This window comes from Triticum aestivum, chromosome 5D (assembly GCF_018294505.1).
Source record: "Triticum aestivum cultivar Chinese Spring chromosome 5D, IWGSC CS RefSeq v2.1, whole genome shotgun sequence".
NCBI lineage: Eukaryota > Viridiplantae > Streptophyta > Magnoliopsida > Poales > Poaceae > Triticum > Triticum aestivum.
The window spans coordinates 463,832,476-463,852,189 of record NC_057808.1 but is presented as its reverse complement, the minus strand read 5'-3'; the positions used below and the strand labels follow the sequence as shown (position 1 = coordinate 463,852,189).

The window sequence follows — 19,714 nt, the reverse complement described above, 5'->3', positions numbered from 1 at the left end:
GAATTATGAAAATTCAATGCACAAATGCGGCTATGCAGCGGCTGAACAAAACCCGAACAACAGCCGCGCGGCCTGCGGCCGATTTTACATCTCTAGTTTGCATCTTCTATTGAAGTTGCTCTTTTACATCTCTATATTGCAATGTCTGTTGGAGTTGGCACTTTTTTAAAGATGCAAAAAACACTTCTGTTTCACCTCTCCAATTTTGCATCTCATTGGAGATGCTCTTATGCTATCCCGTATGCCATGTTACATGCAGGTGGGACCTCTGTGTTGGCCGGCGCGCTTCGTATTGTCGAGCTTGTCCTCTCACCCTGAACTCGTGAAAAAGTCGATGCTCTGCCGGATTTGATTGAGTTCTTTGTTTCTGTCAGTGGCCGCCGTCGCTTTCACTGACGGCAGGGTTGCTTGCAGCTTGTAGCTCAACCTCTGCTCCTCCTCCAAACCATCGATCCCCGGCTCTGTCGTTGACTTATTTGCTATCTCCCATTTGGCTTTGTTTCTTGCTGTTCATCCGCCTGCGTCTCTGGATCACCGATGATGGGCGGCGGCGAGCCGTACACGGCGCTCGAGGAGAGCCTTCTGTCCGGGGAAGCGGCGGCGAGGAGGCAGTGGGAGAAGACGTACCTGGACGTGCTGGGCGTGTGCTGCTCGGCGGAGGTCGCGCTCGTCGAGCGGCTGCTGGCGCCGCTCGACGGCGTGAGGGCGGTGTCCGTCGTCGTCCCCTCCCGCACCGTCGTCGTCGAGCACGACCCCGCCGCCGTCTCTCAGTCCCGTATTGGTAACCAATCAATCCGTCCCCTCTCCTGATCTTACTCTAATCTGAACCCAAAATCTCCATGAAAGAAAGCTTACAAGTCGATCTCAACGTCTTTGTTGCCTTGTCCGGACTCCGGAACGCATCAGTCAAGGTCCTGAACGGGGCGGGCCTGGAGGCCTCGGTGCGAGCCTACGGCAGCAGCGGGGTCATCGGCCGATGGCCCAGCCCGTACATCGTCGCCTGCGGCGCCCTCCTCCTCGCGTCTTCCTTCAGGTGGCTCCTGCCTCCCCTGCAGTGGCTGGCCCTGGGGGCGGCCTGCGCCGGCGCTCCCCCGATGCTTCTCCGAGGGCTCGCCGCCGCCAGCAGGCTGACGCTGGACATCAACATCCTCATGCTTATCGCCGTTGCCGGTGCGGTTGCGCTCAAGGACTACGCGGAGGCAGGCGTCATCGTCTTCCTCTTCACCACTGCAGAGTGGCTCGAGACCCTGGCCTGCACCAAGGTACTACAATTACAGTGTGAAGAATCCTCAGTTACTTTCCGTGATCGATGGAATGAATGTGAATTTTCCTAACACAAAGTGTGATGTGGTGTCAGGCCAGCGCCGGGATGTCGTCGTTGATGAGCATGATCCCGCCGAAGGCAGTCCTCGCGGAGACGGGCGAGGTCGTCAACGTGCGCGACATAGGTGTGGGCGCCGTCATCGCGGTCAGAGCCGGGGAGATGGTGCCGGTGGATGGCGTGGTGGTCGACGGGCAGAGTGAGGTCGATGAGAGGAGCCTCACCGGCGAGTCGTACCCGGTGCCCAAGCAACCGCAGTCCGAGGTCTGGGCCGGCACGCTCAACTTGGACGGTACTAAAACTGCAATGTTCCTTCTCTTTCTTGAAGGCAGCGACATTCTCGTGGTGATCTGAGCCTACTGTGATGCAGGCTACATCGCCGTGAGGACAATGGCCCTCGCCGAGAACTCCACGGTGGCCAAGATGGAGAGGCTGGTGGAGGAGGCCCAGCAGAGCAAGTCCAAGACGCAGCGGCTGATCGACTCCTGCGCCAGGTACTACACGCCGGCCGTGGTGGTTCTCGGAGCAGGGGTGGCGCTGCTGCCGCCGCTGCTGGGGGCGCGCGACGCGGAGCGGTGGTTCAGGCTGGCGCTGGTGCTGCTGGTGAGCGCGTGCCCGTGCGCGCTGGTGCTGTCGACGCCCGTCGCGACGTTCTGCGCGCTCCTGACGGCGGCGAGGATGGGGGTCCTCGTCAAGGGAGGGGACGTCCTCGAGTCGCTGGGCGAGATCAGGGCCGTGGCGTTCGACAAGACCGGCACCATCACCAGAGGGGAGTTCAGCGTCGACATGTTCGATGTGGTTGGGCACAAGGTTCAGATGAGCTATCTTCTTTACTGGTACGTGTGTGTCCACTGTCTATTGCCACACCTCTTGGGCGGCATTGAACTTTTCACTGATGAAAACTCGTGCTGAAATGAGAGCTTCTTCTCGCAGGATCTCAAGCATCGAGAGCAAATCCAGCCACCCAATGGCGGCTGCGCTCGTGGAGTACGCGCAGTCGAAATCCATCGAGCCGAAACCGGAATGCGTCGCCCAGTTCCGCATCCTTCCCGGCGAGGGCATCTATGGAGAGATCGACGGGAAACGCATCTACGTCGGGAACAAGAGGGTCTTGGCGAGGGGATCCTCCTGTCAGACAGGTGAGCTGAGAGCAGAGCAAACATACATTCTGTGCTTGATCAATGAAGTTTGAGAAGGAAAACTTTCTTACTTGCAGTGCCAGAAAGAATGAATGGCCTGAAAGGCGTCTCGATCGGCTACGTGATCTGCGACGGGGACCTCGTCGGGGTGTTCTCGTTCTCCGACGACTGCCGGACCGGCGCGGCCGAAGCGATTCGAGAGCTGGCGTCCATGGGCATCAGCTCAGTACTGCTCACGGGGGACAGCGCGGAGGCGGCCGTGCACGCGCAGCAGCAGCTGGGCGGCGCCTTGGAGGAGCTCCACTCGGAGCTCTTCCCGGAGGACAAGGTCCGGCTGGTGGGCGCGCTGAAGGCGAGGGCTGGGCCGACGATGATGGTCGGCGACGGCATGAACGACGCCCCGGCACTGGCGACGGCGGACGTGGGCGTCTCCATGGGCATCTCCGGCTCGGCCGCGGCCATGGAGACCAGCCACGCGACGCTCATGTCCAGCGACATCCTCCGGGTCCCCGAGGCCGTCAGGCTCGGCAGGCGCGCCCGCCGGACCATCGCCGTCAACATGGTGTCCTCGATCGCCGCCAAGGCCGCCGTCCTCGCGCTCGCGGTCGCCTGGCGCCCGGTGCTGTGGGCGGCGGTCCTCGCCGACGTGGGGACGTGCCTGCTCGTCGTGCTCAACAGCATGCTGCTGCTGGGGGAGGGGCGCGGGCGCCGCGGGAAGGAGGAGGCGTGCCGCGCCACGGCCAGGTCGCTGGAGATGAGAAGGTCTCAGCTCGCCGCCGTTTCACCGGACGCTGCCGCTAAAAGCGTTGGAAAGACGGGCGGCGACGCATCGAAAGGCTGCCATTGCTGCCACAAGCCAAGCAAATCTCCTGAGCACTCGGTCGCCATCGACGTACGAGCCGGCGAGCAGCGTGAAAGCCCGACGGCCGCGACGTGTGCGCCGGCAAAAAAAGTCGAGGTCACCGGATCTGTCAACGGTCCCGCGGCGCCTGCTTCATCAAGCGGCGCGTCGGTAGGATGCTGCCCTCGTGAAACAGATAGCACGGAAGCGTGCAAGAAAATGGCTCCTGCTGATCTGGTGCTGAATATATGTACTACCTTTGGTTTATAAGTCCTCTTTGTATATTTTGTGCCGAATTTTAACTAGAGATTTAACTAACAAAATATCAATACATGCCATAAAAAATTATATCGTTGAATTCGTATTTAAACATAGTTTACGATTATATTATTTTTATGACATGCATTAACATTTTGTTAGTTAAGTTTAAGGACAAAATTTGGCGCAAAATACAAAGGAGACTAATAAACCAGGATGGAGGTAGTACGTGGCAACATGCGGTGACATGTGTGTAAAGAGATTTTTTTAATGATTTAAAGATTGCTCACCACGTCTGTCCTGCGGTGTGAAAAGAGCTTAGGGCATGTACAATGGTGCTATCTTAGATGCGTCACATAGGATAATTGCTGAGGCGGAGGAGAGAGAATCTATAATAAAAGGTTTGTCTTCTCTTATGATCTGTTAGCCAATATGTGTCACCATGATTTTATGAATAGCTAATTATCATAGATAAGACTAAGAGATAACCCATTGCATACATGTTTTATTGACATCTCAAAATTACATGCAATGTTTAAAATAAGACTATCATATGAACCATTGTACATGTCCTTAAAGACATCTTCACCGTGGACCGTCGAAATCGTTGTAAGGGTCCAAATCGACATGTCAGGACGTAGATTATCATCCAACACGGACCTCTATTTATCCGTGGACGCGTTCGCCTGCCCGAATCCCCGCAAACCGAATGCAAACTGGGGGAGCTTTGTGGAGTTCGGACTACCGCCACATAACTTCGACACCTCCGGTCAATTTTTCTTTCACTTCGCCCCTACACCCCCTTGCTCTGCATCTGCACCCTGCTCGCCCGACCCTAGAATTGTACCTTTCCGGCCGTCGCCTAGGCATTGTCGGACGTCCACAACCCCCACCGACACCTGCCCGCCTTGGACTACATCGTTGTCCACTCAGGATCCGTCTGTACCAAGCTATCCTCCGACCCCTCCCAAAGCCATTCATGGCAGACACCACCGCTGACAGGTATTCGGTCAAATGTCATTGAATTTTTTTATCGAACTTCTTGTGTTTCTAGGGTAAGCACGATGACGGGGTACTTGGTGATGGAGGATGAGTTGTGCGATGCGTGCAAGGTCGTATATGCGTACTTTGTAGGCATAAGATAAGGGGGGCTCGATGTTTTGGCAAATGTGTGTGCTTTATTTCTTGAGCAAAAGCACTTCGCGCCCTTCGACTTGCACATGATTCATGATCTCCATGTGAAGTCGCAAGACCATCGGCGGTACACAATCTCCAACATCGTCACGAAGTTTTGCGATTTGGTTGCACGAGTGGAGGCAATGTGGCCATTGGGTTGTCAACCGTGAAGATCGTAAGTTTTTCTTATTGTTGCTCTACATGTTGGTCAATGCATTAATTCACTCATGTTACAACTTGATAATCATCACGTTGTATACCCTAGACGTGTTGCTATGTTGTACCATAGGACCGAGGGGAGGCCATGAACATTCATACATTGTTGGATGAAGCTCAAGGGGCACATTGCGCGGGAGGACTTGTGTCGGTTCTGACCCGAGTATTGTTGAATTTGGAATCTATGAATTCTGAAATCTTGTTGAAGATCCGGTTATCTCGGATGTAATATTTACATGTGAAATATTGTTGTACTAGGGATATTTGCAAGTTATTTATGGAGGAATTGTGCTGTTTTCTATAACTATTTTGAGTGTGTTTAGGACTTGAAGAAAAAAAAATGGGGCGTACATTTAGGAGACAGGGTTGGATGGCCGACTCCTGTATCCGTGTCCGCGGACCAGTCGGGATCAGTCCGCGGACAAATAGTGTATCTGTTTTGAGGGCTGGCTTGGAGATGCCCCCTATATACCCGCGGACAGTGTCCGACCACTGCTCATTTGTCTGCGTCCTGAACCATCCCCCTCATATCTGAACCCCCAAATCAGTGCACCCCTACATGACATGATCAAAATAGTACACATATAAATTGAACATAGCATAGATCATAGATGGACATAGCTAGTTGAATTGACAACCAGACATAGCATATGAAGTTCACAAAAGATCGAACATAGCGAGTTTAACCGAGCATAGCGTAGCAAGTTCATAAAAAGTTCATCGAAAGACTACGATAGATAAATGATAGAGCGAGGGAGCGCCAAAGTTCACCATTTCCTCGTTGGCCCCTTCCCCTCAGGGTCTTCGGAGCGGTGGTAGTACTCCGCGGCATTGGCGCGGGCGGCTGAAGGGGCGTCATCATCATCGGCGGTGGTGCCGCTGTTGTTGGAGGAGGACAAGAACAAGGAGGGAAGGCCGGCCAAGCGCAAGGAAACGTAGGCCTCCTCCTTGGCTAGGACCTAAGCCTTCACTGTGCGAGCCACTCAGACTCTTCGATACCAAGCTGCAATGCCTTGGCATTTTTGCGACATTGGAGGGTGTATGTATCCACAGAGGTCAAGGACCGACGGATGAGGTCGCGGAGGAGGTTGTCGTCCGAGTCAATGGGTGTCAGTGGCTTGGGATACAGATCTACACGACCCATAGCGAGGCCGGCTGGATCCGGCCCACACCTCCGACTCGGATTGTCACAACCACAGACTTAGCGGTGCGGCCATGAGCACCCAATGTCTTCCGAGAGAAGCAGAGGTGCGACACTACTCGCCCCACCACCTGGCCAGGGAGGGCGCGGGCTAGGATGGGCCACCCCGAATAGGCGTGGAGCCAGAACTGCCCATCCGAGCCACTGGGGAGGGCGCAGACCGCAATGAGCCGATGCGAGCGGGCACAGAGCTGGAACTACTCATCCGGGCCACCGAGAAGGGTGCATGGCTCGAGCTCCTGACCATGTCCATTTGCGAGCGGCGAAGGGCACTTTGAAGGCGAGCTCCTCCTTGTCCGGGGTAGAGCTCGAATCCGATATGGCGACGAGTGCGTCCCAGTCAATGGGGTCAGCCATGATGCCGAATTAGCTGCCGTAGTCGGCCATGGTGGTGCAGGGAGGGTGTTGGGGATATAACCCCGTGGTGTAGCCCGCCCAGGAGGGGTCGGGTTACACCATTGGCAATTCTCAGAGATAAGGCTTAAATACGCCCAAGAGGCTAGAAGCAGTACCCGAAGGGCGACTCACGTGGTGAGCCGCCGGAGGCCCAAGTCCAGGAGATGGTGCGAGACCCGGCGTGTGTAAGCCGCCCAACGGTGACTTGCCTAGCAAGGCTAGGTGATTTAGAAACAAAGTTGGTCACGTTGTGTGATCCGACTTGGACTCTTGTAAGCCAAGGGCCTCGACCTATGTATATAAAGGCGAGGCCCAACGACAGGTTAACTCAAGAAACAACTGATCGATAGCTAGGTCAAGCATGTCCGCTCCCTTGTAATCAATACCAAGTAATATCAACGAAAGCAGGAGTAGGCTTTTACCTCCTCCGTGAGGGGCCGAACCTGGGTAAACATTGTGTCCTTCATCCCGTCCAACCCCTTCGAGCTAATCATCAAGCGATGGCTCCACACTTAAGTCCTTTCACTAGGGCATCTGCCGTGACAAAACCATGACAGTTGGCGCCCACCATGGGGCCATCGCACGGTGGTTTTGAGTTCTTGAGGGGATCTTTCCCAGGGATTGAGGGATACGCCGTAGGCTGGATGACTAAGAGTTGCTGCGGCAAGCTCTACATCGACGACGCTGGCTGGGGCCCCGAGGCCGACTCAATCGAGTATGGGTACCGGGTCCCCTTTGGCGGAATTCACGTCTTCATCGGCAAAATCGGCGAATTAGAGCCTGAGCCTGATATCTGCATCGACATCGTCGAGCCGGCTCAGCGTGTGCGACCCGCCAGGGTTCAACCCGGCCGAAAGCACATTTTCGTTGGTTTCACGGAAGGCATGGAACTTGCGATGGTTCTGAATCTGGAGGAGAGACGACCATCTACTCGGGGGATGAGTCCTCAACCGGAGAGACAGAATCCATCTATCAGCTTCAAGACGGAGGGCTTGGGGGCTACTCCGATGGCAACAGTATTTCGGACCCCTATGAGCTGCCCTCTAGGGCTGCAATCTTCTTGGGTGGCACTGGGCCGGCTCTCAATTCGTCAACAGCGGCGGCTATGACATTTGGATCGACTGCCGCTGCGACAGCTCGGGCCGGCGGCTCAGGTTTTGTCTGAACTCTTGGGCACTTTGACAACTCTGTTAGCCACATAGGTTACTGATACGTCTCCAACGTCTCTATAATTTTTTTGTTCCATGCTATATTATATTCTGTTTTGGACATTATTGGGCTTTATTATACACTTTTATATTATTTTTGGGGCTAACCTATTAACCGGAGGCCCAGCCCAGAATTGCTGTTTTTTTTGCCTATTTCAGAGTTTTGCAGAAAAAGAATATCAAACGGAGTCCAAACGGAATGAAACCTTCGGGAACGTGATTTTTGGAACAAACGTGATCCAGAGGACTTGGACCCTACGTCAAGACATCAACCAGGAAGGCATGAGGTAGGGGGCGCGCCTACCCCCCTGGGCGCGCCCTCCACCCTCGTGGGGCCCACGTTGCTCCACCGACGTACTTATTCCTCCTATATATACCTACGTACCCCCAAACTACCAGATACGGAGCCAAAAACCTAATTCCACCGCCGCAACCTTCTGTACCCGTGAGATCCCTACTTGGGGCCTTTCCCGGCGCTCCGCCGGAGGGGGCATCGATCACGGAGGGCTTCTACATCAACACCATAGCCTCTCCGATGATGTGTGAGTAGTTTACCTCAGACCTTCGGGTGCATAGTTATTAGCTAGATGGCTTCTTCTCTCTTTTTGGATCTCAATACAATGTTCTCCCCCTCTCCTGTGGAGATCTATTCGATGTAATCTTCTTTTGCGGTGTATTTGTTGAGACCGATGAATTGTGGGTTTATGATCAAGTTTATCTATGAACAATATTTGAATCTTCTCTGAATTCTTTTATGTATGATTGGTTATCTTTGCAAGTCTCTTCGAATTATCAGTTTGGTTTGGCCTACTAGATTGATCTTTCTTGCAATGGGAGAAGTGCTTAGCTTTGGGTTCAATCTTGCGGTGTCCTTTCCCAGTGACAGTAGGGGCAGCAAGGCACGTATTGTATTGTTGCCATCGAGGATAACAAGATGGGGTTTATATCATATTGCATGAGTTTATCCCTCTACATCATGTCATCTTACTTAAAGCGTTACTCTGTTCTTTTGAACTTAATACTCTAGATGCATGCTGGATAGTGGTCGATGTGTGGAGTAATAGTAGTAGATCCAGGCAGGAGTCGGTCTACTTGTCTCGGATGTGATGCCTATATACATGATCATACTTAGATATTCTCATAACTATGCTCAATTCTGTCAATTGCTCAACAGTAATTTGTTTACCCACCGTAATACTTATGCTCTCGAGAGAAGCCACTAGTGAAACCTATGGCCCCCGGGTCTATTTTCCATCATATTAATCTTCCAACACTTAGCTATTTTCATTGCCTTTTATTTTACTTTGCATCTTTATTATAAAAATACCAAAAATATTGTCTTATCATATCTATCAGATCTCACTTTCGTAAGTGACCGTGAAGGGATTGACAACCCCTTTATTGCGTTGGTTGCGAGGATTTTATTTGTTTGTGTAGGTGCGAGGGACTCGTGCGTGGCCTCCTACTGGATTGATACCTTGGTTCTCAAAAACTGAGGGAAATACTTACGCTGCTTTACCGCATCACCCTTTCCTCTTCAAGGGAAAACCAACGCAGTGCTCAAGAGGTAGCAAGAAGGATATCTGGCGCCGTTGCCGGGGAGTCTACGCAAAAGTCAACATACCAAGTACCCATCACAAACCCTTATCTCCCGCATTACATTATTTGCCATTTGCCTCTCGTTTTCCTCTCCCCCACTTCACCCTTGCCGTTTTATTCGCCCTCTCTTTTCTGTTCACCTTGTTTTCACTTGCTTCTTGTTTGCTCATGTGTTGGATTGCTTGCTTGTCATGATGACTCTACCTAGATTTGGTGATCTTCACCTTAAAAGGTTAGAAGAGATCGAAAGCAACGTCAGGGGTTTTATGGTCTTACAATTTGAGCATAATAATTTGTTTAGAAACGAGCTTAAGGAACAAAAAAAGCTTTATGGGTTATATGAATAAAGAGTTCGATGATATGTCTAAAGAATTTGATGGTTTGAAATCTCAGATTGCTCATCTTGAGAAGTTAATAGCTGAAGTTTCGGATAAGCAGGCCACCTTAGTTAATAAGATGGCCGCTACGCCGGATTTTTTTTGGGAAAATAAAGATGAAGATCTAAAATTTATTGATGTGTCCCCTATTAAATCTTTGTTTTGCAATATGAATCTTGGTAATGATGGGACTGAATATGATCCACCTTTACCTAGAAGGCGTTCCAAAAATTCGGAGTTTCTAGATCTTGATGCAAAAATTGGTAAAAGTGGGATGGAAGAGATGAAAACTCTAGATATCAATGAACCCACTATCTTGGATTTCAAGGAATTTAATTATGATAATTTCTCTTTGATAGATTGTATTTCCTTGTTGCAATCCTTGCTAAATTCTCCACATGCTTATAGTCAAAATAAAGCCTTTACCAAACATATCGTTGATGCTTTGATGCAATCTTATGAGGAAAAACTTGAGTTGGAAGTTTCTATCCCTAGAAAACTTTATGATGAGTGGGAACCTACAATTAAAATTAATATTAAAGATCATGAATGTTATGCTTTGTGTGATTTGGGTGCTAGTGTTTCCACGATTCCAAAGACTTTGTGTGATTTGCTAGGTTTCCGTGATTTTGATGATTGCTCTTTAAACTTGCACCTTGCGGATTCCACCATTAAGAAACCTATGGGAAGAATTAATGATGGTATTATTGTTGCAAATAGGAATTATGTGCCCGTAGATTTTATTGTTCTTGACATAGATTGCAATCCTTCATGTCCTATTATTCTTGGTAGACCTTTCCTTAGAACGATTGGTGCAATTATTGATATGAAGGAAGGAAATATTAGATTCCAATTTCCGTTAAGGAAAGGCATGGAACACTTCCCTAGAAAGAAAATAAAATTACCTTATGAATCTATTATGAGAGCCACTTATGGATTGCCAACCAAAGATGGCAATACCTAGATCTATCCTTGCTTTTATGCCTAGCTAGGGGCGTTAAACGATAGCACTTGTTGGGAGGCAACCCAATTTTATTTTTAGTTTTTTGCTTTTTGCTTCTGTTTAGGAATAAATATTTGATCTAGCCTCTGGTTAGATGTGTTTTTATGTTTTAATTAGTGTTTGTGCCAAGTTTAACCTATAGGATCTTCTTGGATGATAGTTATTTGATCTTGCTGAAAATTCCAGAAACTTTCTGTTCACGAAAATAATTGTTAAAAATCACCAGAAAGTGATAAAATATTCATTCCAATTGCTGCTGATCAATAAACAAATTTTCTAGGTTTTCCTATTTTGGCTGTATTGTTTGAGTTCCAGAAGTTTGTGTTAGTTACAGATTACTACGGACTGTTCTGTTTTTGACAGATTCTGTTTTTCGTGTGTTGTTTGCTTATTTTGATGAATCTATGGCTAGTAAAATAGTTTATAAACCATAGAGAAGTTGGAATACAGTAGGTTTAACACCAATATAAATAAATAATGAGTTCATTACAGTACTTTGAAGTGGTGTTTTGTTTTCTTTTGCTAACGGAGCTCACGAGATTTTCTGTTAAGTTTTGTGTTGTGAAGTTTTCAAGTTTTGGGTAAAAGATTTGATGGATTATGGAACAAGGAGTGGAAAGAGCCTAAGCTTGGGGATGCCCATGGCACCCCAAGATAATCTAAGGACACCTAAAAGCCAAAGCTTGGGGATGCCCCGGAAGGCATCCCCTCTTTCGTCTACTTCCATCGGTAACTTTACTTGGAGCTATATTTTTATTCACCACATGATATGTGTTTTGCTTGGAGCGTCTTGTATTATTTGAGTCTTTATTTGTTGGTTTGCCTCAATCATCCTTGATGTACACACCTTTTGAGGGAGACACACATGATTCGGAAATTGTTAGAATACTCTATGTGCTTCACTTATATTTTTTGAGTTATATAGTTTTTGCTCTAGTGCTTCACTTATATCTTTTAGAGCACGGCGGTGGATTTGTTTTATAGAAACTATTGATCTCTCATGCTTCACTTATATTATTTTGAGAGTCTTAAAATATCATGGCAATTTGTTTTAATTATAATATCATGAGAAATTTGATGCTTGATAATTGTTTTGAGATATAAAGGTGGTAATATCATAGTTGTGCTAGTTGAGTAATTGTGGAATTGAAAAATACTTGTGTTGGAGTTTGTGATTCCCGTAGCATGCACGTATGGTGCACCGTTATGTAACGAAGTCGGAGCATGAGGTGTTTATTGATTGTCATCCTTTGTGTGGCGGTCGGGATCGCGCGATGGTTAACTCCTACCAACCCTTCCCCTAGGAGCATGCATAGTAGTACTTTGCTTCGAGGGCTAATAAATTTTTGCAATAAGTATATGAGTTCTTTATGACTAATGTGAGTCCATGGATTATACGCACACTTACCTTTCTGCAATTTTCTAGCCTCTTCAGTACCGTGCATTGCCCTTTCTCACCTTGAGAGTTGGTGCAAACTTCGCCGGTGCATCCAAACCCCGTGATATGATACGCTCTATCACACATAAACCTCCTTATATCTTCCTCAAAACAGCCACCATACCTACCTATTATGCATTTCCATAGCCATTCCGAGATATATTGCCGTGCAACTTTCCATCGTTTCGTTTATCATGATACCCTCCATCATTGTCATATTGCTTTGCATGATCATGTAGTTGACATTGTATGTGGCAAAGCCATCATTCATAATTCTTTCAATCATGTCACTCTTGATTCATTGCATATCCCGGTACACCGCCGGAGGCATCCACATAGAGTCATATTTTGTTCTAAGTATTGAGTTGTAATTCATGAGTTGTAAGTAAATAAAAGTGTGATGATCATCATTATTAGAGCATTGTCCCAAGTGAGGAAAGGATGATGGAGACTATGATTCCCCCACAAGTCGGGATGAGACTCCGGACTAAATTAAAAAAAAGAGGCCATAAAAAAGGAGAAAAGGCCCAAATAAAAAAATGAGAGAAAAAGAGAGAAGGGACAATGTTACTATCCTTTTACCACACTTGTGCTTCAAAGTAGCACCGTGATCTTCATGATAGAGAGTCTCTCGTTTTTTCCTTTCATATACTAGTGGGAAATTTCATTATAGAACTTGGCTTGTATATTCCAATGATGGGCTTCCTCAAATGCCCGAGGTCTTCGTGAGCAAGCAAGTTGGATGCACACCCACTTAGTTTCTTTTGTTTGAGCTTTCATACACTTATAGCTCTAGTGCATCCGTTGCATGGCAATCCCTACTCCTTTGCGTCTGCTGCAGCGTGTATTGTCACTTCACTGCGAAGACTAGTTGAATAGTTCTCTCTGACCGAGATGGGGAATAATGGATCGCGAGGACTTCCTTTCTACAGTATCCCTATGCCTCTACGCTCACTTCACTCATTTTGCTCCGTACCTAGTCACTTGTTGAAATCTGTAGAAAGACAAATACTCCGTATTTGGGAACAGAGGGAGGCTTTTACTCCGTACTATTTGGGAACAGAGGGAGTATCACCATATGGAGGGAACAGAGGAAGCTTGAAATATGAACATGTCAATGGGAGGGAGTAAGCCCCATGCATGCATGCATGCATGCAACATGCAACACTCACACGTACACATGGACACACGCAACACTCACGCACCCATGCGGCACACAGCACACGACGCAACACACACGCTCACGCTCAAGTGCTCAACCTACTCCATACGTCCGTGAAAGACTGTACATTTAGAGATTTACACATTGACCAGGGCATAATTAACGCCCAAAAGTAGCAGACTTCTGTGTGCATGCGACCATTGAGATAAGGAGATTAAATGAAGGCCGTTGCATGCTGTAATTAAGGATAGACATGTAGCCTATACCTACAGCACAAGTTGGTGCATTAGTCAATCAATATCGATTTAGATTAAAGGCTAAATGCATTGGAAGTGTAGATGTACATCATGTACTACTCCTTTGTGAATGAGCATCAAATGATCGCCGTCAGCTGAACGAGCGATAAACCACCACCCATCGGCTGGTATGATTCCAGGTCCTGGAATCATGAAGGCCAGCGCATTTGCGTCTGCTGCAACAATTCAAATTGGAGACCAAAAGGACAAAAATAAACAATCATGTTCAGAGTATGTGTGGAATTAAGATTATTATAACAGTGACACATATCATAGACAGAGAATTGCAATGCCGCGGTCATAATCATACCCCAAGTTAAAAAAATAAGCCAATGGCTTTCATATTCTAGCAATATGTCATGGTTCAAAGATCATGTAACAATGAGAGGAAAACAGCTATGACAGCGCCTACTCATATTCTACCATAGCACTTACTACTACTGTTCTCATATCAACTCTAAGCAATAACATGCGTTGTTATAAAAATCTTGTAAACGAGAGTAACATATAGCAATCATGATGTTATGCTCATAATATGTATTCTAACAATCATTAGATGCCAATTGTTCTCATATCAACTCTAAAATAACATGTGTGGTCATAAAAATCTAGGAAATGAGAGGAACATATAGCAATGATGTGGTTATAGACATGCTATGCATTGTAAATTTGTAACAAATGAACAGGCAGTCGTATTCATAAGGTAAAGATGAGATGAGATAGAACAATTACACGACGATAGATTCCACCAGTATAGGCAGCCAATCTGTGCGTCGACCGCGTAAACGATGCCATCGTGCACTATAGCATCAGACAGAAATGTTGCCTCAACATGATTGATGATGAGCCATAACCATGTATGGCGACCGGATTCCAGATAGACTAATCCCATGTTGAACAAGGGAATGAGCTTGTAATCCATGTAGTCTTCTGATGGTGTGGGCACTTCGCAGATTACAACTTTTTGCAAACAGAGGTCGAGCCAAAAGCTTAACGCGTCTCGTGCGTAGTAGGCAGGAGTGTCCGGCGGGCCACGAGGCTCGATGGCGGCGGTATCCAATGATGGAAGGGTGATCTCTCGCGGGGTGTAGATATCCACGAGACGCCACGGACTACCGGTGTGGTGGATGAGGACAATCCAGTTGGCCTTCATGCCCGCCCAGTAGTGGCCGCGCATGAAGGACAGGTGGACGGGTAGTGGTAGCATGTCGAGGGGAACCACGACAACCTCCGTAGGATCGTCAAGTCGGTGTCTAGGCCACCTGCGAGGATCGGGCATCAGCAAGCAGGGTGTCTTGAAAAGAGCTGGCCGGTTGCAGATGAGTAGACGGTACAAAGACACCGAGCATGCGGCCAGACGGACGGTGCTGAGTAGGTCCATATGACTACAGATCTGCTCCAAGAGAACATCGGGGAGGGAATTCCAATCGTGGCTCTGCGTGTCAGTTGGTTCTGCCATTGGGGTTTTCGGTGCCTGCGAGCCAGCGGGGAAGTGGATTCGGGCGGGCGAGCGAAGAAGCTTCTCCTCGTGTGGCCGAGCAGTGAGCGGGGGGATATGGTACGCGCGAGCTACCAAGGAAGATGGCACGGGCGGGCGAGCAGTGAGCGGGGGTAAATGGTGTGCGGCTGACGATGGGGAAGAGAGGAGGAACAAGAAGAGAGGAGGAAGAAGAAGAGAGGAGGAAGAAGAGTGGAAGACGGGGAAGAAAGTGCATTCAATCTCAATTCTACTAGTACTACTACAAGGATATACCGTCCTTCGGAGTGTAAATAGTTACACCGATGACATGTGGGTCTACCACAATAGAGCCCATATGCCAGTTAATGGAGGACAGAGGTGTGTAGGCGTATTTGCGGAAGCATGCTCTACTGGCAAACATGGTGGCAGTACTGGGTAAGGCTGATTTAGTAACACCAACACGCTGGTTCAGCTTATTAATTACGTGTCCCATCTGCTGCAGCGTGTATTGTCACTTCACTGCGAAGACTAGTTGAATAGTTCTCTCTGACCGAGATGGGGAATAATGGATCGCGAGGACTTCCTTTCTACAGTATCCCTATGCCTCTACGCTCACTTCACTCATTTTGCTCCGTACCTAGTCACTTGTTGAAATCTGTAGAAAGACAAATACTCCGTATTTGGGAACAGAGGGAGGCTTTTACTCCGTACTATTTGGGAACAGAGGGAGTATCACCATATGGAGGGAACAGAGGAAGCTTGAAATATGAACATGTCAATGGGAGGGAGTAAGCCCCATGTATGCATGCATGCATGCAACATGCAACACTCACACGTACACATGGACGCATGCAACACTCACGCACCCATGCGGCACACAGCACACGACGCAACACACACGCTCACGCTCAAGTGCTCAACCTACTCCATACGTCCGTGAAAGACTGTACATTTAGAGATTTACACATTGACCAAGGCATAATTAACGCCCAAAAGTAGCAGACTTATGTGTGCATGCGACCATTGAGATAAGAAGATTAAATGAAGGCCGTTGCATGCTGTAATTAAGGATAGACATGTAGCCTATACCTACAGCACAAGTTGGTGCATTAGTCAATCAATATCGATTTAGATTAAAGGCTAAATGCATTGGAAGTGTAGATGTACATCATGTACTACACTGTTTGTTTTATAGCCGACGTATACTCTTTGTTGGAAGACCGAGGGAGGACACGTGCATGCACTCACATACACAGCCAGGGCGGTTCGCGCGCAAGGGTTGGACTCGTGTCGCGCCTGCGTAAAGTTTTGTTTAACTGATTTCTTTGCTCTGCCAACTGACAGGTGGGACCCAGAAACCAGGTGACAATTTAACCAGTCAACAAAGTGCCACATCGACTATGTGGCCGGTCAGTAGGGTGCAATACGGTGCTCTACGATGAGCTAGTGATCGTATAATCGCCGCAAAACTATATGTAGTGACGGTAAAGAGCGTATTGTTACATACGTTGACCACCAGTGTATTTTTCTCGTTTCAAATTAAGCCATATTAATCAGAAAGGATGCAGTATGGACTACTACTACTAGTACTAGTACTGCTTTGATGTGTCCCGTCAACTCGCCGAACGAGGAGAAGCTTGCTTAGTACGCCTCTCCCTCGCCCACGCGCGCGGTGGTTCGCAGGACGAGGAGAGGGTTTTGACTACAGCGCCCTCTCCCTCTCCCTCTCCCTCGCCCTCGCCCTCGCGGTGGACGTGCATCAGTTCAGTCGGTGTCAGATTGCCAAAAGCATATTGTACTGTAGTATCATCATTGTTGGACCTTCCGAAGAGGTTCACACGAGTACGAACTGTTGAACCTCCTGAAGAGGCAAAGAGCCAAGCGCAAGGTTTTATAGGAGTTGTCGTCCTAGTAGGAGTGTACTACAACTATAGCGAATGATGCTACTGTATGATGCCGCCACGTCACGTATATCCAAAGCTGTTCCACCTTTTTTTCTCAAAGAGCGTGTTGGAGCCTGTGCAACAACCACACAAGTTGCACGTACACATAACACATTTACTAGTAATAAATTCTAAAGGACAAATGCCAGTATGCCACACAAGTTCATCTCCAATTCATGTGATAAATTTGTGCACGATTAGTCTACATATATTCACAGCACTACCGTTCACAATTACCGTACTCCACTTACACGTTATAGATGGGCTACATGTCCTCCTCCAGGTTCCAGTCCCAGGTGTTCTTCATGGATGGCATGATCCATAGTGGTGGGCAACGGGAATCATTGTCGCAGCTTTGTAGTCCGGTTCCACACGATGGAGACTCATCCAAGCTGAAGCGGCATAAATCAGGGATAGCGTGTCCCAGCATGACGTTCATCCGGCGGTGCGCACTGAAGACACAACCATGCTTCATGAACGGCAAGCCTTCCGTGTCATGCACGGAAGGTGGCATCCGCTTCACAATGGGGTAGCTGTCCTCGATGAAAAGCGAGTACTCTCCAAGAGTGTTCCTCGGCACCCACGTAGCATCACGGGGGTCGAACTCGGCGCCGTTCATCTGGTACACGCGACATCCCAGATCTGGACACATGGTGACGTACATAGTCAAGGTCCATGCATAATAATGTTGTGCTCAAATATGGCGGTCAGTAATACTGTGCAGCAAATAGTACTACTCCGGTATAGAGGAAGTAAAATAACCGACTTATTATATATAGCCACTCTTGGCTACATGGATGAGATAGTAAGACATGGAAAAACAAAAATGGTGGCAGCTAGTGGGTTCAAGTCTTCAAGGGCCTAGCTAGCTATACGCGTCCTCCAAGGTAAAAAGTACTCCTACTAGTACTACAAAGTATACTACTAGTACAACAATGAAAGAGAAGGCGAGAGGGTTAAAAAATGGAATACCTTGGTAGATGGTGACGGTCCGATCGTGGTAGATTGTGTGACCATGTTGCACATCAGTGGTACCATGGGTAACGACTGCTAAGATAGTTGATCCCAATATGCCAAAGTCAGCTACAAGGTTCCAGGTTAGACCGAATCGCGGATGCAAATGCACATCCAGGATCGGCGATCTTATTTTGATCGGGGGATGACTGGTCCCTGCAAAATAATGGAGTACCGTTAGGGATGCAAATGATGGTTTTTGCATTCCGTTTGTAATCTCCCGTACCGTAGGATGGCAACTAGATGAAACAAGTCCCCTGGCTTGTCACCGCGAAGATGCGGCCTAGATGGCGCACGATGTCTTCGCACGTGTAGGGGTACAAATCTGCCGCCGCCAACATGCGCCAGCCTCTGCCGTTACTGCCTCTTGCATTGATGGCAATCCTTATGTCGAACACCGCGATGAGATAGTAATCGTCGTAGCCGCGTCGCTTTGTCGGCGGGTCCGCAATTGCTATCTTCTTCAATCTCATGTAGGCATCATCATACGTATTCAAGCCCAGCCAGTCCGGAAGGCCGATCCCAATGGTGGAGAAGGGGTCTACCAGAACGGCCGCACTGCTGTGGATGTTGTGCAAAATGATGGTGGTATCCGGCCGGAGGTATGCAAGCCAATCTTCGTTGGCACCGACCCAGACCTATATATAAGATGGCGGGCAGCGGAGAAATTACGGGATGGAAATGGAATAACTAAGTACTACATGATCAAACTCCATTACTGACCTGCTCATCGGACAAAATCCGACTACCTCTCAACGTCGGCAACTCTAGCGGAGTCAACGTGCAACCATGGCCAGGGAGCGGTGGACTGTTCGAAGGATTGTCCCATAGAAGAACCTTCTCCTCGAGGACGCATGGAAGACCAACAAGCATGGCCTTTTCCCAAGCCTGTTTAAGCAGCGTCTTGAAAAAGTTGGTGCAGGAAGCACCGAGTCTTGCGGCGGTGAAGACGTCGGAGCGGCGTGCGATTTCTCCCAGAGGATCGTCGTCCAAGGTCTCCCAGCCCTGACGAGGAGGAGAACCGCCTGGCGAATCCATGGGTGCAGCGACGAACTACCTTCTCTTCGGGGGGAGGGGAACTGGCGAGGAGGAGATAAGAGCGTAGTAACCGCAGGGCCTCGTCCCTTCCAACTGTAGATCGTTCCTCAGCCAAGGGGTGAGGCTATTATTTACTACTAGTACTAGCATTATGGAACATTATGGGATTGCATTATACTGTAAATAATAGCACTAGTAAGAAATTTTTGGCACTAGGTAGTAGTTTTTGGCGTGGATTAACAAATTTTGGGTATGTTTTTGCCATTTTTTATACACGCCAACTAGTGTCAAAAAACGTCTTACATTATGTGACGGAGGAGTACGTACTCATACTGTAGCAGTACTAGTACTACTTTTCTCAACTAGTAGTGCGATGTACTGTACTTCTAGTCTAGTCCAGTATAGTGCACCAGTTTTGAACTCTTGAATCTCAGGGCCAAGGAGCTACAGTTGGAAGTGGAGGGTACTACTGTTCTCTAGAACCATCGCTGTACTATCAATGCAGGGGAAGTACACCTGCGTAGTGGCCTAGTGGGTACTCTCGGTGCTCTATTCAGCCGCTCCTCTCACGTAGGTGGCCTACTTAGCCACTCCTCTCACGCACACACTAGCAGCCTGTTTATCAGCGA

At 48.4% G+C, this 19,714-nt stretch overlaps 1 protein-coding gene across 1 annotated transcript; it reads left to right on the top strand.

Annotated features, from left to right (window-relative positions):
- Positions 1–274: 274 nt before the first annotated feature.
- On the top strand, positions 275–3,779 carry LOC123125538 (cadmium/zinc-transporting ATPase HMA3). Its single transcript, XM_044546010.1, has 6 exons — positions 275–781; positions 907–1,262; positions 1,358–1,613; positions 1,692–2,157; positions 2,255–2,460; positions 2,538–3,779. The coding sequence occupies exons 1-6, from the start codon at positions 538–540 to the stop codon at positions 3,569–3,571; spliced, it is 2,562 nt and encodes an 853-aa protein (XP_044401945.1). The 5' UTR covers positions 275–537; the 3' UTR covers positions 3,572–3,779.
- Positions 3,780–19,714: the final 15,935 nt, after the last annotated feature.